Source organism: Kryptolebias marmoratus, linkage group LG1 (genome assembly GCF_001649575.2).
Source record: "Kryptolebias marmoratus isolate JLee-2015 linkage group LG1, ASM164957v2, whole genome shotgun sequence".
In the NCBI taxonomy this organism is placed as follows: domain Eukaryota; kingdom Metazoa; phylum Chordata; class Actinopteri; order Cyprinodontiformes; family Rivulidae; genus Kryptolebias; species Kryptolebias marmoratus.
Window position 1 is genome coordinate 7,636,804 of NC_051430.1, and position 24,304 is coordinate 7,661,107.

A 24,304-nucleotide genomic window follows, 5' to 3' on the forward strand; every position below is an offset into this window, starting at 1 on the left:
CCGCTCCTCGTACTTCCTCCCGGCCTCTCTGCCAGGGAAGAAGACACGGCCCCACCGCCTTAAAGCCATCCTCCAGCACACTAATGTGTCCCTGAAGTTTTGTTAGAGCTGGTTATTTACTCCTGCAAAGCAATTGCTCCGGCCTTGGGGCTGCAGAACGGGGAGAGAGAGAGAGAGAGAGAGCGCCGCCGCCGTGAAAAATCGGGCGTCTCGCTCGCTACGAAGCGCTGTCAACTACCAGGGGGGGCATTCCTGCTAAAACACCTGGAGCACTGTCTCTCTCTCTATCTCCAACACCCCGCCACGTAAAAACAAAAAGATAGCTTTCATATATATATATATATATATATATTTCTTTTAATCTCACTTACCTTCGGCTGGGCCTAGTCGGCTGAATTACCTTCTTCAAGTTCCAACAAAAAAACAGCTGTGGATGTTTATCCTGACTGAAAGGACATCGCAGCCTGAAACAACACTTCTGTCACCGAGCGCCTCATTGAAACTCTTAAAAGAAGCCATCTTAGCAATATAAGGCGGCGGAGGGGGAGAAGAAACAATAAAACAGCAATAAAAGCTATAAATTATTCCAAATGACAAACATATCTCATTGGTTACAGTCAATAGTTTGGCTGCACGAGGCGTTTTCAGGAGGCCTCGTCTTTTGCCCTTATCCTCCAGTCTCCACGTTGGGAACCTGAGGGGTAGAAGATGTTTTATATCCCTGCTGGGAACCCGACGCAGCATAGAAGACAGGTGTTTTTGGTTTGGGTTTTTTTTTTTCCCCCAGCTCCACAAACTTATATACGCTAATCTGCTCTGTGCTTCTAAACTCAGTGGTCAGAGCAAAAAGAGAGATACTTAGAGGTTCTTGAAGAAAGAAAGAAAAAAAAGGTCCTCAGGGCTTTAAAGAGCCAGGTGCTTCCAGTCAAAAATGTGCCTGAGATGACTTTTTGATTTAGTCAAGCCAGCAGTTATTGATACACAAAACATCTTGTGCAAGCCGGTGTATGCGACGCCAAATTTCAGCTCGGCGCCTGTGAAACTGTAAGCCAGAGCCTTTTTTTCTGTGCCCTCTGAGGCCGATCAGCCGTGGCAGCCGTTTGGGTTGTGTTTTTGTGTTTTGGGGCGAACCACGGTGGTCGTGGTTTGGCTGCAGCTGGGATTTTTTTGTCTTAAAAAAGCCGTGATAATGCCCCCTGCGACACACCGCGCATGGCTTGGCTTCAAGCCTCGCCTCAAAACCGCTGGGAGCCAACACTGTCTGTTGACAGACAACAGACAGCTTCCTGGACAACTGGACGGATTTCAACGAATCCGTCACGATGTGCGCCTTTAGCTTTCTCACTCTAGGAGTCAACCTTCGCTGACTCCAAAGACGGCTACACGTCGGTGAATTTTACACTTCGTGAGCTAAAGTCTGGTGTGGTGGTAGCGGAGGGTCATTCCCAACGTATGCCCCGAGCGCTAAAAGATCACCTGAGTTGTTGCATCATCAAATAACAATGTGCTGTGGTTGTAAGCTAAAAGGAAGAATGATTTTTTTGGGATCAATTTTTACCGGCTTCCATGACTTAGAAGCTCCTGAGCTCGCTGAACAGCGGCTCATGCACGATGCTCTGCGAACAGGAGCACAAGCACAGCGGAAAATGATCGGCTAGGTATGGAAATCTACTTGAAGGAAGGTCAAAGTGATTAAGCCGACATTAATGACAGGCCTAGTCTTCTTGTGAGAACGCTCGCCACGGCTGCCTCTAAACCCATTTGTCATTCCGCTTCCAAAAGCCAAAGTGTCTGCTTTGAAGTCTCTACCACAAATGCTACACTGAGAGGTTAAACAGCTTAATGCGGAAGTCTGTTCCACTCCTCGCGAATGTTGCATCTGTTTTATGCGCTCGTCTCGCAATCGTCCAGGATTTCACATCTCAATTTGGAGTCGCGCGAAGCCCACCCCCTCCCCCCCACCTTATTTGCTTTGCTTTCGCGGCCGAAGAGGAAAGGCGTGCGGGGGTGGCGGATCTTGTAAGGCGATGACAGACGCGACCTCGCCCCTCAACTTCGCCGAGGCGTCCGGGCGGAGGGTCGGCGCGAAAACGCCTACACTGCCGGGGATCTGAGAGAGCTGACAACAAAAGGCAAGCTTTTTAAAGAAAGAAAACAAAACGATAAAAAAAAAAAAAAAAAAGACACAACGAGCTCGTGTACCCAAACCACCCACCCAAACCCCACCTCCCCAGTCGCCGTGGAGGTCAGCTTTGACTCCTTGGCTAATCTCTCACAGCGTATGAATGAAACGATCCAGTCATTATAATAAATAAAACAAGATCTGAGGCACTCCGGAGTCCCTTCCTCTCCGGCGAAATGAGATTACACTGATGCATGTGACATTAACAATATCAGCAAACAAATATATGAAAGCATGAATGAAAGGGAGACAGAGAGCGATTTTCACAGCCAATTTGAGATTGCAGGCATGGTGTGTGTCCATGTGTGTGTGTGTGTGTGTGTGTGTGTGTGTGTGTGTGGAGGAGCTACTGGCAAACAGCACACAGAGCAGGCTGGCAGCGGAGGCAGCCTGGCTCACAGGCTGCAAAGCAATTTCACTGTTTGGCAATACTGTTGTCTCTGTGTGTGGATTAGAGCTGACACCGGAGCGACTGAGTCATGCTAAATGTAGTACAATCACAAGCTTTTGTTCCTGATCTAAAAGCCCGCGCCGCCTCAGAGAGCCGTGAAAGAGAGAGGGCTGGAAACCAGGCGGAGGGGATGTTAATGAACAAGGGGCGCGTTATTTCGCCATAAGAGCCCAGCATTGCAACATTGTTTTATGTATGTATATTTAAGAAGAAGAGGGATTAAAGTAACTTGTGGTAAAAGGCATCCAGCCCATGTTTGCGGAAGTCAAGAAGGGGCTTTTAGGATCTGCTTTGATAACATCCTTGAGAAATCCTCACCTGAGTGTGTAATTTTCTGTTTGACAGGGTTTAAGAATATCTGAGAAAAAAACAGCAGCCTTCCTGCTTGATTCGATCCCAGCTTTTTTTTTTTTTTCTTTTTTCATTGCTTGACCGTCCAAAGTCGTCATCCACTTCCAACATCCTCTCTTCAGGTGCGTTGTTGGCCCGTGAGCTGTCTCCAGGCCTGGCAGGACAGACCCTGACCCGTCCTTTTCACGCTCGCCCACAGAAATGCCATCTGGCTGGTGTGAATGATTACCGCGGCAACAGCCGGGCGACCCGCAGCCAGCGGGAACCAAGGTCACTCCACCTCAGCGCTTCGCACTTTCCCCCTGCCCTCTTTTCATCAGCCTGCAGGTGAATTATTCATCCTGAGCGGGTCGGAGGGGCACAAACACCAAAAACAAGATAAAAACTGCACACTCAGGCTGCTGATATAATAACTTGTAATGAGAAAGTAAATGCTCCAGAGTGGGAAAAAAAACAAAAAAAACACAAAAACCAGCTTGCAGATGCAGGGAAGCAGGAAGGTGGCTCTGTGTAAAACAGCTGCAGCGACGACTGGCTCGGACTGAAGCTGGACGAGAGGCAAGGCAGTTAATTGATTTTTTTGACACACTTAGCAGAAGGTGTCACATTCAGCCAGAACCCCCGTAGGAAACGTCTTACAGGGAGACCTCTTTCCGACACATGCTGAGGGCGAAATGAACCAAAACTTTTCCGGACTGTAAAGCTTAATCGGTGTCGAAAAGCCAAGGAAGTTTGAGGCTGGACAAACCAAGGCGTAGACTGACCCCTTTCCCGTCTAGAGTAGTACAACTTGTTTGCAGAGGTTTACACGCAACGTGAACGACTACCAGAGCTTCCTTATGATATAATCCACCTTCTGCCTGGTCATAAATGGAACAAGAAGCTGACGGCAACACTTCTAGGTTAGACTTGTATTTATTTCCTCTTATGTCTTGATAGTGGGTGAAATCAAAAATGTTTATCTGAGAATGAGCTGATGTGAATCCTGGGAACGCAAGTAAAGAGTTAACACCTACATACAGAGATCCTGTATCCCCCTATTATTATATTCTGCACCGCTTTGCAGTGAGAGTACTCCTAGAAGTTATAGTCAGCCGATACTGCAGGTATTAATTAAGCTGTAAACATCTAATAAACCATTAATGAGCAGTTGCACTGCATTAGATAAAAAAAGGGCCTGTTTTGGAGGTTTCAGGTAACCCACGTTTGTTAGTATGTTACCTGCATGTGAGCTCTACGAGTGTTTCTGTAGATGCAAAGCTTGTTCCGGAGTTCAAAGGGTAGCTGCATGGCGGGGCAGTGGTTAGAGCCCCTCTATACAAGGAGGTCACAAGTTCAAAGCCCGCTGCAGCCTCAATGTGCAGCGTTCAAACATTCTTCCCCACCATCAGCGCACGCACGAGTACCGAAAGGCATTAACGTTAGGTTTAACGGGGCTAAAAGCGCCACTAGGTGTAAGTCAGTCGGCCGTGCGTATCTGTTGTCTCTGTATATTTGTGACCCCATGACAACCTGTCCGGGGTGTCCCCCCAATCCCCCCAAACTTGTCCCAGTCCAAGGACCGCTGGAGTCAGGCTCTGGCTCCAGCCTGAACGGTGAGGCTGGTAAAGAAGATGGAGCTGAGCAAGTAGCAACAACAACAACAACAACAACAACATACGTTTACTTGAATGAGTAAAAGTGCACCTGATCTGGCCAAATAGTGAGTCTGCTCTAATGTATGCCCTGTGTTTTATAAATGTGTTTACAGAGGCATGAATAACCTGTTTGTAGAGCATTAATAATGTACCCTTATTGTAAAAGAGGTACCTTATATTCTAGCACAGCCCTGGCTTCATGTCAGCCTTAGCAGCCCCCTGTTAGTGGCTTTGATTTTATGAATAACAGTAAACTTTAATGTTTAGATTCCAGTGTGAAGGTAAGCCGGGGTGAAACAGCAGACAGGGGCCGCTCCGTGGAGCCCCGGCGGCGGCAGCAGCAGCTCCCCCCGCCCGGCCCTGTGGCTCCCAGCCGGGGGGAGAGAGAGCGGCCGAGACGAGCCGAGCCGAGACGAGCCGAGCCGAGCCGAGCCGAGCCGGACTGCTTTCGTGTCTCCCGTCACACAACATCAGACACAGAGACCAGAGCCAGGTTCATCAGAGGAAGGGGGGAAGGAGGGATACAACCACACAGCGGGCGGCGGCGGCGCCCCCAGCCGAGCGGAGCGCCTTAACACGCGGCTCCAGGAAGAGGAGAGGACCGGGGGCTAGGTGGGGGGAGCGGACACTGCAAACACCGCCTGACTTTACCCAGCATCTCGCCCTCAAATTCAACTTTCAGCCGGGGGGGCTCCGGAGCTGACATACCGTGTGAGTCCCGGAACCAGCCCGGTTAGAAACAGAGTGCTCACCTGCCACATCCTCCAGGAAACATTAGGCTGCTACATCACGGTCCGCCACTTCAAAACACTCAAAAATATTAATAAAAACAGGGGTCTAACAGCTGCCAGCCACGGCAGAGGCCAGGGGGAGGCACGTTCCGTCTTTAAAAAGCATAAATTAATTAACTCTCCTAACCACGAATAAAAAACTTTTCTCCGCCCCCCCTCCCCTAAAAAAAGCAGCGGCGATAGCGACTAAAAGGTCCCGCTAGCCCCGCTGGAAGCCCCGGCAGCCCCGCCGCCGAGAGCCGCATAAAAACTGTGAGGCTGCGCGTGAGCGGAGGCAGGAGAACACAGGAACAAAAAAAATAAGAGAAAAAGTTACACACTACGTCCAAAAAACGGCGCATTAAAAGTTTCCCCTTCGTCTAAGTGCGGCGGAGGGCGAAGCGGCGGAGCGGCGGAGGAGCTCCAGCGGCTGTCCGCGGTGCTGATCCCAGAGCAGGAGCGGCTGAGGCGGCGCTGCTCCGCGGTCCCTCCGCCGCCGATCGATGATTGAACCGAACAAAGGCGCAGCGCGGATCAATTCCTGATAGCCCCATCGACGCGGACGGCGCCTCGCGTTCCTCTCTCCCCCACCCCCTTCCGGCTCGCCGAGCCCCCCGAAGTCGAGCCCGCATGCACCGGGGGGAGCCCGGCGGAGACGCACCGCTGCGGAGATCCGCGGAGGGGAAAAGGGGGTGAGGGTAGCACTAACCTGGAGCCGCCGAAGATCAAATTTCTTCCAATATTGAAACATCGATCCTACATCGGCGGCCATCTTGGGGGATATTGAGGAGGGTTTTTTCAGCGGCTGCAATAAATATGTGGGCTGGATTCCCCCTCGTTAAACAACCATCACCGGTCCCACTTTTTCCTTTTCTTTCTTTCTGTTTTTTTTTTTTTAAAGAAAAGTAACAAACACACTTCCATCCATGTTTGACAAGTCCTCCAACATCTTTTCTTTTTTTGTGGAATTAAAACTGAGGAGGGGGGGTTGGATGAAAAAGTGGAGACTATTTCTGGCTATCTGCCTGCCTGTTTGATCATTTCAATTAAAAAATAAAATAAAATAAAGCTAAATGTAGTCCTCTGGTAACATTAACTGGACAATTGCGCCTGATTTTGCTCTGGCAAAAAGTTATCAATACTGACGTAAAAACGCGAGGCTGATCAATACTGTCTGGAAAAGGGAAGGAGATGATGTGTAGATTAGTTGAGTTCTGGGAAAATAGCCAAGCCTACTTCTGCCTTTTTTTTTTTTTTTTGGTGTGTTTATTACAGGAGCGCATGGGATTTTATAATTAGAGGCAGAGTGGCAAACTAGAAAAGGCTCCAGTATCAATACATGCAGTGGTCTGTTATCAGTGGACATCTGGGTATCCTGTCGAAACTGTCTGAATCTGGGCAAAGATTTATTCATTAGCCTTTAATCTGGGATAGCTGCAATCATAATGTAATAGTAGATTGCCTATTAATACTGATAATATGAAATAATTAGTGTTGGACACTCGACAGTGTCTTTATTTATAAATGAATAGACAGATCAATAGGTAGGTAGATAATGTGACAATCTATCTATCTATCTATCTATCTATCTATCTATCTATCTATCTATCTATCTATCTATCTATCTATCTATCTATCTATCTATCTATCTATCTATCTATCTATCTATCTATCTATCTATCTATCTATCTATCTATCTATCTATCTATCTATCTATCTATCTATCTATCCATCCAACCTTCCATCCATCCATCTATCCATTCATCCATCCATCTCTCTGGGAGGGAAAGAGGTTTTTCTGATACTGACTGTTTTGACACTTGAAGGTACCATCCTGACCAGAGTTTATCTGCCACAAAGCTGACTCTGTCTAACTTAATAAGGCATGAGAGGGCTCTTTTTCTACTTAAAGTGACTAATTCGTTTGGTCAAGGAGCAGCGTGTGCTGCTGTGCAGCTCCAACGCCGTGTCAGGTGCTTCCCCTGCTGACACCAACACACGCCCAGGACTTACAGCCAGCTCCAAGGTGGGATTTCCTCCATTAGCTGTTGAAGGGGCGTCAGTGCACTGGGGCACCTGTATTACTATCCTGTCCTGGATAATGATGCAGGGACTTCTGGTATAGCGGCGCGTCACACAACGTGCACATCATTTGCACAAAAAGCTGCAAGAGAAAAGTAGTAGAGATCAATGGGGGTTGTGGTGAAACAGATGAGAAAAGCCAGCCCTGTGTGGAGCTCTCTGACTCAGACAGGCTTCACAGTAGATACATCATTAAAAGTTTAAATGAGTCACAGAAAGATGGACTTTACATGCCTGAACCGGCGTTTTGATGTCATTTATGGTTTGTGCACAAATGCAGTTTAGGTTTTATGATTTTATAGAGTTTGTAAGATGTCTAAAAGTTGTTCTTTTTCATAGATCTTGTCTGAAGAAAAATATTTTGTGCAAACAAGCTCTTCCTACTCCCACACCTCTTCGGTACATATACAAGTTATATAGCAAAATGTCACCATTTTTTCTCTTCTTTTACCTAGAATACAGAATACAATTTAATTATAATTTGGCTCAAAATATTCTCTTTTAAACTAGAATTGTTTTTACTACATTTTAACTTGTCACATCTACGTAAAGCATCGTAGGAACATAAAAATACAGTTGTTTGAGACTTACTTTTTGCTCTGCTTTTTTGTCTGTCCCTCAGACACGGGTGTATTGTTACCGTGGTGACCACACTGAGCCACAGGCGGCAGCTTTAAGGCTTTGTTTGGTCTCGGTTCTCTTTGCGCTCCCTCTACAGTTCGTCCGTCAACACGTAGGCATGTTTTCACAAAGTTCTGCTGTAATTCTGGGCAGTAGCAGCTTTGGCACCCATCAAAACTTCCTCTTCTAGTTTGACACAACCCTTGCCACTATAACAGATTAATTGTATCCATCAAAACTTACTGTCTGCACCTTGTTTTACCTACCAGTCACCCTACATGTGCCCCACCTCGTACAGTACCTTATGCAGTCGATGATTTTCCGAGTAAAAATGTGTCCCTTGTGGAAATTCTTCTCATGATTCATGTTCCAAATCCCTCGAGGAACAATCTGCCGCAGACAAACACCTCAGGTGGAAATTAAAAGGAAAATTTAAAGTTTAGCTTATTGCCCTTTGCTGTGGCTCTAGGGTGAAGCAAAAATCTTCTATTTTTGGCGGTGAAAATGAGAAAATGAGTATTTAAAGGTGATCCATGACGACCATGATGTGTAAGCATGTTTCAGAAGCACCCTCGGTCCCTTGTTTGGTTCCATTTTTAACCAAAATGTCTAATTATTCTACCTGTTTGTTCATAGTGTACATGCACTTTGAAAGACAGTGTTGTTTTCTATGAGTTACACACTTTGACAACATGTAGGCTAATTCTAAACCAGCTAAATCTCTGGATCAGGACACTTCAAGTCAGTGCAGACTGACAGGTCAGCCCGCTGTTTTCTTCCTTTGAGTCTTTATTCTTGCCTACGTGCCCAGTAGCAATGACTTCGGCAACCAGGAGACGCTTCCTGCCTGCAGATCAAGCAAGAATATTTTGCAATTAAAGGCCACTTCCAGATGGGGAGATCAGACCGCCGGCCCCTAACTCAGCAGCAGCGTCAAGCGTCCTGGATTTGTGGGGACCCGGGTGGGACCTAATCTCCAGTCCTGAATGCTGTCGAGCTCCCGGAATCCGACGGCCTAAGGTCAACCGACGCTCCTGAGCATAATCTTGACCTTGCGCTCAACAAAGCGCTGCGGGCCTCTTCCAGTAACCCCACCGCCCCCTTCTCAAATTAAAACATTACTCTGAAAAGCTTCATTGAAAAAGCGGCGCGAGCTTGCTTGAAACGAGGACACAGATGGGAAATTATCCAAGAGCATTAAACTCAGCGTTTTGATGAGGTCATAGAACGAGGATTTTCAAATGACAGTGTTTCTTTTTTCTTTTTTCTTTTTTTTTTGAAATGCAGATAATTCATATTTAAAGAAGCATCCTGGTTTAAATGAAAAGTGGTAGGCCTTCCTCATCCTTTGCTATTTTAGTGACTTTGAATATGTTTGCCACAAATTACAAATCCTTTTAATTAAACATTGTTTGGCGATCTGGTGTAGAAAATCCTAAATCTGTAAGTAAGTTTCAACAAAAACACTACAGCAAAGGTTTTTTTTGTTTGTTTTTTTTACATTAGCCTCACAAACAAACCTGTGATTCCTATCTGAACCTCTGCAGAGCGTCTGTTCTTCAACTTGTGCTCAAGTTAGTTGATTAGTGTCTCACATGAAGGTGCAGTCATTTATTCATTGGTAGATGTGATAATGTCTTGCATTTTTTATGGACGGCAATTACATGATCATAAGTAAACACCTCATTTGTTGGCGGCGGGGTAGGATGCGGATGACTTCTTGAGCGATTTGACTAAAACTGGAACTTATCGACAGCTAAAACAGAGAAAAAGACTGATTTCACGGGACTGAAGCTCAAAGTGAACCACTGCTGTGGAGAGAGGGGTATGAGAAGTGAGTCCTGATCAGCCTACTGTGATGGTTGAGATGCTGAATGTTGTGGGTTGATAGCACTATCTACTGGACAAACTGGGTAAATAAAGGATCAAAAAAGTTAAAGTGGAACGTCACCTCCATCAAATGTTCTGAAAGCAAAGGTAGAAATGTCCGGCTCTCAGTGTAAGGGGATGGAAGCGGCTCTGTAGGGGGAATGTTGGGTCGTGTGATTTGGGTCAACCTACGAAGAGAAACTGGGATCAGTACAAAATCGTTCCTCGTATCGCGGGTTGAATAGTTCTCAGGAGTCTTTTTCTTCTTCTTCTTCTTCAGTCCGGATGACGATTCTCGTATCCACACAGTGTTGGGGTGACTAAAAACAATGTCTGAATATGACCCAAACCCCATGACATCACGATAATTCAGCCCAGTTCAGATATCATGGAAATTTTAAAATCTTTAAAAAAAATCAAACAAATGGTAAATGACTTGCACTTTATGTAGTTCAAGGACCCCAAAGAGCTTTACACTACAATCATTCACCCACCCATCCACACACTGATGGTGGTGAGCTACATTGTAGCCACAGCTGCCCTGGGACAGGCTGACAGAAGTGAGACTGCCATTACACCGCCGCCACCGAACCATCTGACCACCACCAGTAGGCAAGGTGGGTGAAGTGTCTTGCCCAAGGACACAACGGCAGGGGTTCAAACCCCTACCTCCTGAGCCACTGCCACCCTCAGCAAAAGAAAATATTTAGCAGAATGTTAATGCGTCCACCACCCGACTTTCTTCTCTAACGCTCAAAAGTATTTTGGGACTGATTGTTGGTAATAATCTAAGCCAGGGTTCTGCAACCTGTGGTTCTGGGGCCTCATGAGGCTCTTCAGTCCCAGTGGATGAAACATTATATTATATATATCAAAAGAATGCATGTTTTCAAAAGAGCATTTCATGCTTGTAGATGTAAGTGTCGTGGTTACTTGCAGATAAGAATATTCCACTTTGATCACTGAGCTCTCCGTGTTAGGGCACCATCTCTGTCTTATTAAATTAATATTATTTATATTTATAACCAAGACAGAAAAGGCTAATTTTAGCAGTTTTCCTGTCCACTTTTTGTTTTTTGCAAACATATGAATAAAACAAGACATACTGCTCAGTTTGTGCATCATTAATTTCCTTGGGGTCTTTCTCTGAAATGCAGCAGAAAACTAAAGATTTGTAACACATCTGAGGCAAGTTGCAGTTGGGGTGGGACCATATTACTGCGTCATCAGAATAAGGTGGGACCAGTCATTCTGATGCCATGAGAATTAGAGCTAAAACTTGCATTTAATTAAAAAATGTAATTAAAAGTTGGAGCAATTGAAGGTATCTGCCTTTATCACATATAATTAAGTACTGTATCTAACAAAGGGGTTTAGTTTTTTATGTTCATTCAAATAATTTACTGTGATGCATATATATGCTTTTTATTTCAAAGTGGAATACTTACATTGATAATTTCCCATAATTATAAAAAAGACTCAAACGGGTCTGCATGGTTCATAGTTTTATCCAAAGGGGGTTTGGGCTTTTCCTTGTCCTTTGATTATTCTTGATCACAAACTTAATGAGTTTAGTTTATTTTTTTATCATCTTTATTTCAGTCTTCAAGTAGGTTTTGTGGCTGTACACAAATTTTTATTTACTGGGGAGAAGGAGCAGAAGTAAATCCAAGCTGACTAAATGCCGACGTATGAACCGTATATGAAGTGAGAAGAGATCCGTGATCGAAAGAGATGGCTCATCAGGGTCACCATGGTAACCACACAACCGTGTCTCACTCCATGACCACACATCATAAAACAATGTTACATCCCTCAGTGTGAATGTTGCTTTTTTTTTTTTTATCAAAGGAATGCCTTGTTTTCCCCTAGGCTCCGCCTCCTCTCCTGTGATTGGGTGCTGCTTCCTGGGTCTCAAGCCAATTACCTGAGATGCATTATTTAATGGCTGTGAAGTTGCACTTTTGGGCTCTTAGCTGTCATACACCCTTGTAGTACAGGCTTAAATGCCTTCTTTGTAAATATAAACCTGGTCAGACTGCTTTTGTAGGGGAGAGCTGCCATTTTGTTTGACAGTTTTCTCCTGTTTATGTGCTGGTAGGTAGGTTATTTTGTAGGTTTGTATATTTTTGTTTTTCTGTGGAGTTAGTTAAGTTTCTTTTATTTTTCTTTCAGGGTTGTTTTGTTTGTTCTGTTGGCTTGAGGTCTCCCTGAAGCTTTTATCAGTCTGTACTGAAAATAATTTAACAACTGGAAAAAATAAACATCTTAACTGCCTATTATGACTCCTCATTCACCGTCTGGATTTATGTCGGTCCCTTATAGCCCTGAGACCAAGCCAGGGGGACGTAAGAATCTGACAGAAACTCAGAAAGTAAACCTGAAACAAACATTTGCTGTCCTGAACCATATGTGGAAGAAGCAGCTGGTCATCTCACACCTACAATTTTGTGTCTGCAGAGTTTTATGTAAAAGATCTAACAATTTTGTTTTTAAATAAAAAAGAAATTCACTTCCTGTTTTGAAGAGAAACTTCTGAGCTCAGATATGAAGGTCGATGAGAGTTTGGGTGTGCAAGCTCTGCACTCTGGCTGAATTTGACTTAAATGTTTCCGTTTTCATGTATAAAGTGTATATAAAGAGTAGAAAATGCAGAAATAAGATGCTGTTTGCAAAACGTTCAGAAAGTTCAGACAGCTCAGTGGTAAAGGTGCATGACGTCATCGCACTAATCTTTAAAAATCACAAAACTTGTGATTGTGTACAAAAAAAAACATGAGAGGTGTTAAAATGTCAGTTCAGCCGGCTTCCCTTGACCTGTTTGACCTCTGCTGGGAGGCATCGTGAAACTCCTTTTTTTTTTTTTTACACATCATGAAGTCACAGCGCATTATTCCTGATCGAAACACATCTTTTAATGAATTTCTTTGTGTGGGTTTGTTTGAATATGAAAAGAAGCAAATCCAAAACTAGGATGGAAACAAAATGAAATGATTAAACTGACAGAAAGGGAGCTTTAGTGCTGATGTATTGGCACCTTTAATTGCATCTTTAAAAATTGTGTTTCTACCCTCCAGCACAGGTACAAGAACTGGCAGAATTAATGCCAAGGTAACGTAAGACTTTGTTGGAGTCTTGTAGTTGTCCATGTAAGGTGCTTAATGAGGGTTTTCTCATCACGAGTCTCAAAAAAACATTATTACAGCATGGAACGTGGAAATAAAACATGATATTTGACTTTTATCTTAAAGCACATATGAACCCAATGTGTTTTTTTAATTCTATCAGCTTTGCTTCATCCATCATTTTTCCTTTTAATTTTCATCTTGTTTAATTAACATTTAACATTTTTTTGTAATTATGCTTCAAAGCTTGTTTATGTAATGCTGTAGTTTAAACAACGACACATTACTTAGAGAAACGTTTGACCAGATTTGAAATGTTTGAAAGGCTTCCTTCCACCAAAAATGTAAATAAGTCCCAAAAAATAGGTCAGGGTTCCAATAAACCATGGTTGAGACACAAAAAGGGCCACATTTGGGTGAATAGTCCTGACCAGGTGCACAGAAAGAAAGAATTTAGAGCATAATGTGCCGAGTTAAAAACCAAAAACTAATTCTGTGATCTGGAAGCTGCTTTCCAAAGCGGTTGTGCTAAAATAAAGTGGAATATAGCTCAGTGAAACTGGAACCAGGTGTCCTAATATTGTCAAATAAGTCCTGATGCATTTCAGTTCACAGCTGTTAAAAAAAAGGGAAAAGTGCATCTTCATGAGCACGAGCATGCCGTAAAAGTGTGCCGGATTTATCCACAAGGGCTCATTTTCCTCTGTAGTCAATGGCAAGTAGACTAAAGAAAGAAAATCATGTGACACAAAGAACACACTGAGTAGACAAAAAGTAAGGACATAGAGGAACTAACAAAAACATACAGATAAGACAGAAATATACAAACGGAGCACCTCGTTTAATCTTTGTATCAATCCCTAGGTGGGTGGAGGCTTCTCAAGATTACCTTTTTCCTTCTGTATTGTTTCGTCTCATTTTATGAGTCTGCTGGAAAATTACAGCAGGTCCAGGAGGTAAACGCAGTCACTCCCCAGCTCCTTCTGGGGGATCCCAGGCCAGAGAGGATACATAATCCCTCCAGTGATTTCTGGGTCTTCTCCAGAGGAAGGCAGTCAGGAGGGTTGGCTCCTTTCCTCCATACCTATCGGGCCAATTTAGAGTCACCAATTAACCTAACATGCATGGTTTGAACTTTTGAAGGTAAGCGGTAGGTAACCTGAAGAAAACCTTTGTTTTAACGATGATCTGTGGGAAGAAATCTTCAACTGCGGCTCCGTTTTCGCAGCACCGGCTGTCAGCCTCAACACACAGACACTTCCTGTCGTGCTGTCTTCACCACGTTGTCTCCATCAGGACATGACAGTGTGCTGGCCCCACTGACAGTCATACATGTCCAGGCTGTGACAGAGACACCACCAGGTCTGACAGACAGAGATGTGCTTTGGCTCACAGGTTTGTTTTTTTCGTTATTTTTTTTGTTTTTTTCCCCCGTTCTTTCAGTCATTTTGTTGAGATTGATTTTCCTTTCAGCAGCTCATAGAAGCTTGCTCTGTTTGTTCCTTTGTTTATCTTCTTCCCTTGCATGGTCACCTCTGTACTCATCATATTGACAGACTGCTCCACCTCAGTCTAAATGTCAACTCTCAGCTCTCGATCAGCCACGTGTGAGCTCTTTGATGGATGAACTTCAAACGACGCGCCGCCAATAAATATGTAGCGTGCAATCATTTTGATCCCGCTAAATTTGTGTTCGAAAGGCAATAAATCACTGGGAGTTTTATTTTTCTATGTCAGTGTTTTCCCAGCTAAATTAAACCCCAGACTCTGCATTTAATGAACTGTTTATTAATTTACTTTAAAATGAGCATGGCAAGTACGACTAAATCCGAAGAACAACAAAAACAAATTCATTGTACATGTTTCCCTTGTCTGGGCTGTATGTAAAAATAAAGAGTTTATTTTCATATAATACACAGTTATGGTCAGATGTTTGCATACACTCACCATGAGCATAAATGTCATATTGATTTAGGCCTTTAAAGGCTTTAAGCTGCTCTTTATCCAGAGTGAAATGATTATACAACATATAAAGTCAATGGCTTTTAAAAAACAAGAAATGGCTGCACAAGTTTATCGAGGATTCTCTCTCAGCCACGCAGGATCAAAAATATACATGCAGCCAAGTACTGCAGCATTTGACAAGACGTAGGGCATGTTCGGAGGAGTCAAGGTGAGGCTTTCAAACCTAAGAATATTGCATCAGCTGTCAAGCATGGTGGTACCAGCATCATGCTGTGGTACTGGTGAAGAGAATGATGAAGAAGAAGAAGAAGAAGAAGGGCTATCTCCAAATTCTTCAACTTCGCCTCAAATCAGCAGCTAGATGGTTGAAACTTGGATACATTTGTATGTTCCAACAGGACAGTGATCCCAAACACATCAGACCTGGATCCTGATGGCATCAATCAGGCTAACATGAAGCTTCTGGAATAGTTTTCCCAAAGCCCCGACTTCAACTCTGCTAAAAATGTCAAAAGCCAGGTCCATGCCAGGAAACCAACAAATTTAAATGAGCTGCACCAATTCTGCCTAAAAGAGATCTCAAATATCTGTCCAAAAGCTTATTGATGGATACAAAAAAGCATGTGGTCATGGTGCAACTTGCTAAGAAACATTTAACAAAATATTAGTGGGATGTATCTACTGTATATATATGAGCCTATATGTATAGTTCTGGTCCTGTGTGGATTAGAGAAAACCCACAATAAATTCAAACGTGTGCACCTAATTCTTGTTTCTAAACAATAGTGAAGTAGTATGTCATATAATCATTCTACCTTGAAAAAAAGATCAATTCAAAACAATCGTTAAAAGCCCCAAAATTTATCTGACATCCATGCCCAGGATGAGTGGATGTGATTGTAAATCTCTTTAAAGAGCCAAGAATGGTAGACAATATCGCAAAATGTGCCTTCATTTTCAGTTTTGACTGTCACTGTCATGAATTCAAGTATTTTTGAGTTTGTTTTTGGCTTTGGTTCTTGGGTTATGTTTTCTTTTCATTTTATTTTATTATTTATTTATTTTGTTCCCCGTGTCTTTGTTTCCTGTCATCATTCACTTCTCCTTCTACCCCACCTGTTCCTAATTGTAATCACTCACCTGTGCTCACTTCCCCTGATTACCCCTGTCTTTAAAACCTGGTCACCTTCTTCACTTCCTCACTGGTTCATTCAGTCTGTTTGCTTGTTGCTTCATGCATTGTCTGGTTGTCCCTCTCGTCATGTGTCTCTACTGTAGTCTTCCATATTTCTCTTTTCCTTGCCTCGCCTCGCCTTTTTGTAATTTGCTTGGGATTTTTGTTACGTTTTAGTTTTGCTGCCCCGTCAGCTTTTTGTTTTCTTGTTCTTTTGTTTAAAAATAAATTTTCTTTTTTTTTTATAATGAGTCTGTGCTCTGGGTTCCTCTTGTTCTCCACCGTTCCTGACAGTCATTTTTTAAAAGAAAAAAAAAGCAGGACAATGCTAAACTGCATCGTTTCCTGCTATAATGTTTGCCGCCGTATGCCGTGCTGTTTATGACTTGGTCTTATTGGGGCTCAGGGGGCTTTGACTAACAGGTCCATTTACTCTGCTGCCCGTGAACCAGCTCCCGTCTCCTCCCACCCTCTACCCGGACCACTAAACACTAACAGGACAGCCGAATGATGGGTCCCATCAAGTGCAGCTGTCACTCATAAACACAACTGTCCTTCCCGAGCCAGAGCTATGTCCTGTTGTTATTCTTGGGCCTCAGTAATGGGGGTATGTACGTTTGGCTATTGTCCCTAAATCTCATGAACTCAGACAATGGTGGCCGGTGGCAGGGAGAGAATAGCCCTCTTTACCTGCCCCTCTGCCTAAACAAGGCATGAAGTATTTATAGTCCATAAGCATGCGCCATTGTGCATCAGAGGGGAGAGGGGGGGTCAGTATATCTAGCCCTGCTCCATCACAAAGCAGAAAGAGCACTGCCTGGTCCTCATCCGGCTACAGCTGAAGCATGGTGAGTGGATGCACTTCTTCTGCCTGTTAATCTGCTTCTAAACTGTATATTTGTACGGTGGACCACCATGATTGATTAACGCTAATTATACATCTAGCTCCACTCACACCCAGGCTAATTAATCAATGTGCTACATGTCAATATGGTCATGGCTACTGAATACAGATTTAAAAAAAAAAAATCAAATCGATAGGACGGCGTTCCAGTTATCCTATTGATGATGTATTGATCCTATTTGTCTTCTCACAGACGGGAAGTTTAAAAAAATAAAATAAAATTGGAGCTAAGACAGTGTTGGATGCAGGCGTGAGTTGAGAGAGGGGGACAAGAAAGGGGGAGGTCACAGAGAAGAAAAAGCCAAAGGGAAACGAGTCGAAGAGAAGAGGAGGAGAGGAGCAAGACGATGAGGCTGAAGGCGAACACCTAAGAAACAGAGAGGAGGAGAGAAGCAGGGGGTCTGAGGAAACCCCTGGAGAGAAGGCAAAATAGTTGTAAAGAGGAGACAGAGGAGGTTATGGAGAGCAACAGGTGCAGGCTGAAGGAGGTCAGAAAGTATCTCCTGTTTTTTCCTCTTATTGGGACCAATTTCCGCTGCTCTAAACAGGCACATCTTGTATCCAATAACCACGAGAATACAAATTAATCTTATTAAAAACGCACACACGCACACACAAAAAAGGAATTAGTGATTTTGGACACCAGAGGTCCCGTCTGAGAGATATCAAGCGCTCCAGAGCTAATCCGCAGCAGCTGTCGAGAGGCCTGGGGATCCAAACATGATGTCGTCACACCGCATCCCCTCGCGCTGTTTCTCACCGCTCCTCGGCGGTGACACGTAAATAGCTCCACGTAATCCTTCCCTCTGAGGGTTTTCTGATCAAACAGGGCTCAGGGTACCATCCTGTCACCAGCCTGGGACCATAGGAGCGCACCCTCCCCTGTCGACTTGCAGGGCTGGTGGCTGGAGCGAGCGTTCCCACGGCAGACTGACGGTGTTCTCTAATCCCGCGTAACGCCCCATTGTAAGTGCTACCCGTGATGCAATAGCTGACCCCCACGCTCGCTCCCTCTTCCTGGGCTCGTCAATGTGCCTGAAAACAAACAAGCAGAGGCAGAAACAAAAGCAGGCGGCTGGGATGATGATGATGGTGATGACGATGAGGTCAGTAGTTTTAGATCCTAATCCACGTGCCAAACTCTGCAGTCTCCCAAGAAAGCAAAGAAGAGAGCGGAGGGCGCCAGCTCCAACGTGTTCTCCATGTTCGAACAGGCCCAGATCCAGGAGTTTAAAGAGGTAAACCTTGTCCTCCATGCTCCGTCCGTTCTTCTTCGCTGACTCGGAGCATAACATGCAACTGTACATCTCCTGCAGGCGTTCACCATCATGGATCAAAACAGAGACGGCTTCATTGACAAGAATGACCTGAGGGACACTTTCGCAGCTTTAGGTGAGCTCGTTTGGTGTCCTCTTCATGTTTTGTTGCTGTTGTTTTCCTGTAGTGGGACTTTCACCAATCATCCTTGACCGTCTGGCGCCTGGGCACAAAGGTCATTTATCAAGTAATTAATAAAATAATGCGATTGAATGCTGGTGGAAAAAAAACAAAATCATTAGCCAATGCCCTAAACTTTCACCTCAACCCCCCTTCTCCAGGCCGTTTAAATGTCAAACAAGAGGAGATTGATGACATGCTGAAGGAGGCCCCCGGACCGATCAATTTTACAGTCTTTCTCACCATGTTTGGAGAGAAACTAAAAGGTGAGTCAGGATGTGTCCTCGTTACATCACAGCTCGTCATGTGTGCAGTCATGGGATGAAGAAAAGTCCACCCACTCTCAGTTCAAGGGTTTTTACGTACCAGGACCTGAAATCGTTCAAATCGAACATCAAGTGAACAAAAACGCACAGCAGATTCCGTCATGGCATTATTTATGAAACAGAAACAAAGTCAAAATGTAAAAACTGTGTGAAAACTAAGACCATTCTCGCTGCTTCCTCAGGATTTAAGAAGTTCAGTCTCAGCCAGGTGCTGCTGATGTGATGATGATATAGAAGAAAGAGTTTTATTAGTTTGCTGCTCTGGAGCTGACAGGTGTGTGTTAACACAATGACAAGACAGAAAGTCATCAGCAATGACCTTAGAGAAGCAAGTGTTGCTGCCCATCAATCTGGGAAAGGTCAAAGGTCATTTCTGAACAATTCGGAGTTGTCATCATTCTACAGAGAGAAACATTATTCATAGGTGGAAAACATTTCAGACAGCTGCTGATATTCCCAGAAGTGAATGTTCCAGCAACTTCACCCCAAAGTCAGACCATACAATGCTCAGAGAAATGGCAGAAACCCCAAGAGGTCCATCTGAGACTCTACAGGTCTCAGTTTAGGAGGTTAAAGGTTAAAGGTCATGACAGTACAATTAGAAAAAGACTTAGCATGTATGGCTTGCTTGGAAGGATTGCAGGAGAAAACCTTTTCTATCTAAAAAAAAAAGGAACATGCTGTGTCAAAATGGATCACAGACCTGGAACCATGTCTTTTGAACAGATGAGACCAAAGTAAAGATGCATAGCAGCAAACCAGCATTTCAGCAGAAACACTTCAAACCAGCTGTCAGCACGGTGGTGGAAGTGTGATGGTTTGGACTCCTTGCAGTCATTGAGTCGACCATGAACTCATCCGTAGACCAAAGGACTCTGGAGTCAAATGTGAGACCATCTATCTGACAGCTGAAGCTTGGACCAAACTGGGTCATGATGAAACAGAACAATGATCCCAAACACAGCAGCTGTTCTACAACAGAATGACTGAAGAAGAAAAGAATCAAGGTGTTGGAATGGGCCAATCAGAGTCCAGAACCTCAACCTGACTGAAATTCTTATCAAATAAATAACAATACGGTGAAACTTGAAGTTTGATTTGAATAATTTTAGAAGCTGGTAAAGACCAGATCAGTTTTATTATGTCCTGATACATAAAACTAGAGAATTGAAAGGGAATGGACTTTCTTTTTCCCACAATTTTGTAATTAAAGCTTTAAACATATATTTAAAAAAAGAAGAATAGCTTGATTTGATATTCCTCAGGTGCTGACCCAGAGGAGACCATCCTGAATGCTTTCAAAGTCTTCGACCCTGAAGGGACGGGGATTTTAAAGAGAGAGTTGTGAGTAAAAGTCTAGCCTGGAAGCATCAGGGGAAGGGAGATCCTTCTCCGCTGACGACAACTTCCTGTTTTCACAGTGTGACGGAGATGCTGACGACTCAGGCCGACAGATTCACTGCTGAAGAGGTCCGAGCTCCACCTCGGCGAAGGTCCCCATTTGGTTTTTGGTTTGAGACAACAATGTAAAGGTTTTTGTTTTCTCTTCCCGCCCCGCAGATGGAACAGATGTTTGCAGCGTTCCCTCCAGATGTGGCAGGAAACCTGGACTACAAGAACCTGGTTCACATCATAACACATGGAGAGGAGAAAGACCAAGAATAGAGCCGTTCGTCCTGAGGCTGTTCCGCTCACACAAACTACAGCTCAAATAAAATGTAGACAATCAAAGCCTTTTTCAGCTTCCAATAATGGGTTAATAAATGATGCATAGATTGCACAATGTGAATTTTATTATTTGTGACATTAATGTTTATTAGTGTTTACAGCACTGTATTTATCCCCAGCTGCCAGAGGTGGAAGGGTGCTGATGTTTTTGCTTGTGTCTGTGTGTATTTGTCTGTCTGCTAGCAAAATATCTTGTGATCCACTGAGCAGATTTGAATGAAACTCTCCAGAAAGTAATCACTGAATGTGCATCTACAAGGGAATAACTTTAGGAGTGAATTTGACTCAAGATGGCCGCCACAGTAAACTGATGTTTGCAAGCTCAAAAATATCTATAACTCAGACATTTCTTTAGATACTGAGCTACAGTTTGGTATGGTAGTAGCTGAGGGTCATTCTCAACACATACTCTGAGCACAAACTGATCGTGCAATATCTGCTTTTAAAACTGCTATAAACTATTGGAGTCAACGCTGTTTGTCTGTTAGCAAAATATCCCATGAAACATTGAACAGATATTGAAGAAACTCTCAGAAAATAACCATTGGTTATACACGTACGGCTGATTAACTTTTGAAGTCACTCCAGTTCACGATGGCTGCCACAGCTAGTCAACATTAGGCAACACGTAATTTGGCAAAAGTTCATCAGTTTTACAGATATTGAGCTAAAATTTGTTGCCTTAGTAGCCGACACTCATCCACAACATATACTCTGAGTGCTGGCAGAGCAGACGAGATTTTGCAACATTACATGAGTTTGGGTGAAAATGTGATTCACAAAATTTGACCAAAATGACAAGAACTCTGTCATTTCTCATCAGAAGATGATTCTAGTTTAAAACCCTGGCCCGAGAGGCAGCGGGCGGTGTGCATCTCATCAAGGAGCGATGGGCTTTACTTTTCTGGATGTATTTTGCCTCCCATTATTGCAGTCGAACAACATTTTTTTTTTTTTTTAGTGGTGATGTTTAATTATATCAGCATGCAGCCATTTAAGTGTTAGTTCGTGCTGACTGCGCGGCATTAAAAACCCATCTGAACCCAGCAGCTTCTGATCAAAATGCTGCTGCGCTTTGCTTCAAACGTCTAAATATAAGCGAGGGTGACGCTGGCTAAACCCCCCTTCAGAAGGATCCTATGTAAAGCTTTATTAGCTGGAATGAGTAGTTTTACACTCATTAAGCAGAAACTGCACCCCGGCTGCCTGAAACTGAGCTCCTATAGGGCTCATTTCAGCGACAGTAAAATGTCTATTTGAGGCCTTCGCTCGCTTCGTCTGACAAACCTGCATCAGATTCCACAGACATCTGCAGCCTGATGTTTGTCCTAACCTTGAATTTGTCCACACATTTTGATGATTTTTGTCTCTCATTTTTAACCAACGGCTGAAAAACACGCACACACGCACAAAAGATCAAATCACAACTAAAGCTTTGATCTATTTTTTATAAGACCAATCTTTATTTAGAAGATTGAATTTCTTGTCAGCGAAACTTCATGAAAAGTTAAAACGAATAAAAAATAAAAAATAAAACCGCAAGAACCTCGCTGCTGTAAATCTGCTCATATTGAACTAATATTGTATGTTTTTGCGAGTCTTTTATTGAGCTTTTTTTTCCTTCTTCTTTTCTCAGTTGAGCCATTGATTTTGAAAGATTTTTTTTCCTGCTCTTGTTTTAGCCACCGTGCTGCCTCAGTAATTTCTACTTCTGTTATGATGAATTTCCAGGCCGTGGCTCAGATGGCAGAAGCAGCTAAATGAGCTTTCCTCACCCAACTAATGCCCAGAGAGGGAGAGAGACCCCGAGTCCCAGAGGAGCTGCAGAGGAAATGTCACAGACATGTGACAGGAATAAAACACTCAGTGAGGAAGAGGAGTTTTCAGAGAGGTTTTTTTCCTCTCCCCATCAGTGCAGCATATGACACTGGTGCACCAGCAACAACCTCATGTTGAACACCTCTAAGTCGAAGGAACTGATAGTCGACTTTAGTAAGTAGAAACCAGACATTCAGCCCGCCACTATAAACAGGGACAGGGTGGAGACTCCAGGGCACCTACATCGATGAAGACCTGACCAGGAATGCAAACTCGCCTTCAGTCATACAGAGACTGTACTTCCTGAGGATTTTCAGGAAGAACGACCTGAGGACTGAGCTCTCTGTGTCCTTCTGTCGCTGCTCTGCTGAGTCGGCTTCTGGCTGTGGTTCTGCAGCTGCTCTGCAGCAGAGAGGAAACAGCTCCAGGGGGGTCACAAAATTCGTGTACTTCAGCTTGCTCACCTCAGTAACCTAATCACTCTACAAACAGGATGCACGTGCTCTTATTTTATATTTTTGCTTTAAATTATTATTAGAAACTTCAGATTTGACACATCCCAGTTCAGTATAGTAAGGGTTAATGCTTCAGGCCCTATTTGGTGAACTGAAAACAGAAACATTCACCTGAAACAGTTTGAAACAGATCCAGTTCAAGGACCAGCTTCATAATTGTTATTGCCCACAGCAGGAGAAGGTGGAGCGGTAAACTTTTTTTTTTGCTCCACCTCTGCCAAAATACCTCACAAACCACTGAGTCGTCCAGTTGAAGTTCCGGGCTCGGTCGGGCCACGGCTGGCGGGTGGTGCGCCCTCGGGGCTCGGGTCTCTCTGTCCATGGCCGGATCTGCTCTGGCGTAGCGGGTTGCCGGCGGGGCCTGTGGGCTCGTCTCTGCGGCCCCCTGGGGCTTCTGCATCGTGGCTGCTGGGGGTCACCTGGAGCTTGCCTCTGCTGCCCTCTTGGGTGGGGTCTGGTTGTCCCTGCTTGGGGCCGCCAGGGCTCCGGGCTTGGAGGACTGCTGTGTGTCCGTGCCTCTGCTCTTCCTTGTGCCGTCCTCATGTCCTGGGGGGTGGATCTGGGTCCCCACACTCACTACCAAATATTCCTAAGGAGAAACCTTGTAGATACATATAGATACACATACATACATATCTAGATTCAGGTGTCTGTCAGATACACCTTTAGTTGGGCTGTGGTTGTCACTAAATACCCTCTTGTATTACCTGGCTCTGTGTACTTTCCATTGAAGTTATAATTATCATCATATACTGCATATGCTTTTTGTTGTTGTGGATTCTTTGTTTTGTTTTCTCTTTCCACAGGTCCTGTGGCAGAATTCAAGGGTGTTGACTTGTTTTATCTCTTTGGTTTTTCTCTTCAAAACTTTTCCTCCATCTCTTTTCCCCGTTCTCTTTCTTCTTTCTCGTCTTTGTGTCCATTACAATTGAAATAAACCCAAAGCAATTTCTAATAAAGTTTCATTTACCAAAGGGAACATCATGGTGAAAGCCATAATGTTCCGCTTGTGAAAGCAAATCTGTTGGGCCACACAGCCAGACAGGACACGTAAAAAAAAAAGTCAGTCCAGTTCAAGATGGCTGCCACAGCAAAGCATTCTCAGCCAACACAGACAGGCCTGTAACTCGGTGAGTTTTACCAACACTAAGCTGAACATTTGGTGTGGTGGAAGTGGATCCCTCCTTCTACTCTGAGGCAAATATACTGATTGTACAAGATGTGTGATGAAACTACTGGAACCAACTCTGCCTGTCTTTTAGCAAAATATCACGTGAACCACTGGACAGGTTTTAATGAAACTTTCAGAAGGTAATCATTTAATGTACATATAACTGATTAACTTTGGA

The 24,304-nt window shown here is 44.0% G+C and overlaps 2 protein-coding genes across 3 annotated transcripts in view; one reads left to right on the top strand and one right to left on the bottom strand.

Moving 5' to 3' along the window:
* cux2b (cut-like homeobox 2b) overlaps positions 1-6,210 on the bottom strand; it is a 120,832-nt gene extending 114,622 nt beyond the window's left edge. The window contains exon 1 of one of the 2 annotated variants that reach the window (XM_017414724.3): positions 6,101-6,210. In XM_017414724.3, the coding sequence (XP_017270213.1) occupies positions 6,101-6,163 (63 nt within the window). In that variant the 5' untranslated portion in view covers positions 6,164-6,210. Of the gene's footprint in view, positions 1-5,373; positions 5,987-6,100 lie in introns of those variants that run through there. The other variant, XM_017414725.3, reaches the window with a different exon arrangement.
* Positions 6,211-16,988: 10,778 nt separating this feature from the next.
* Positions 16,989-20,674, top strand: myl2b (myosin, light chain 2b, regulatory, cardiac, slow). The gene is made up of 7 exons (XM_017414508.3): positions 16,989-17,075; positions 18,280-18,369; positions 18,448-18,523; positions 18,730-18,834; positions 20,160-20,238; positions 20,316-20,364; positions 20,455-20,674. Exons 1-7 carry the CDS (start codon positions 17,073-17,075, stop codon positions 20,557-20,559), a joined length of 507 nt encoding a protein of 168 aa, XP_017269997.1. The 5' UTR covers positions 16,989-17,072; the 3' UTR covers positions 20,560-20,674.
* Positions 20,675-24,304: the final 3,630 nt, after the last annotated feature.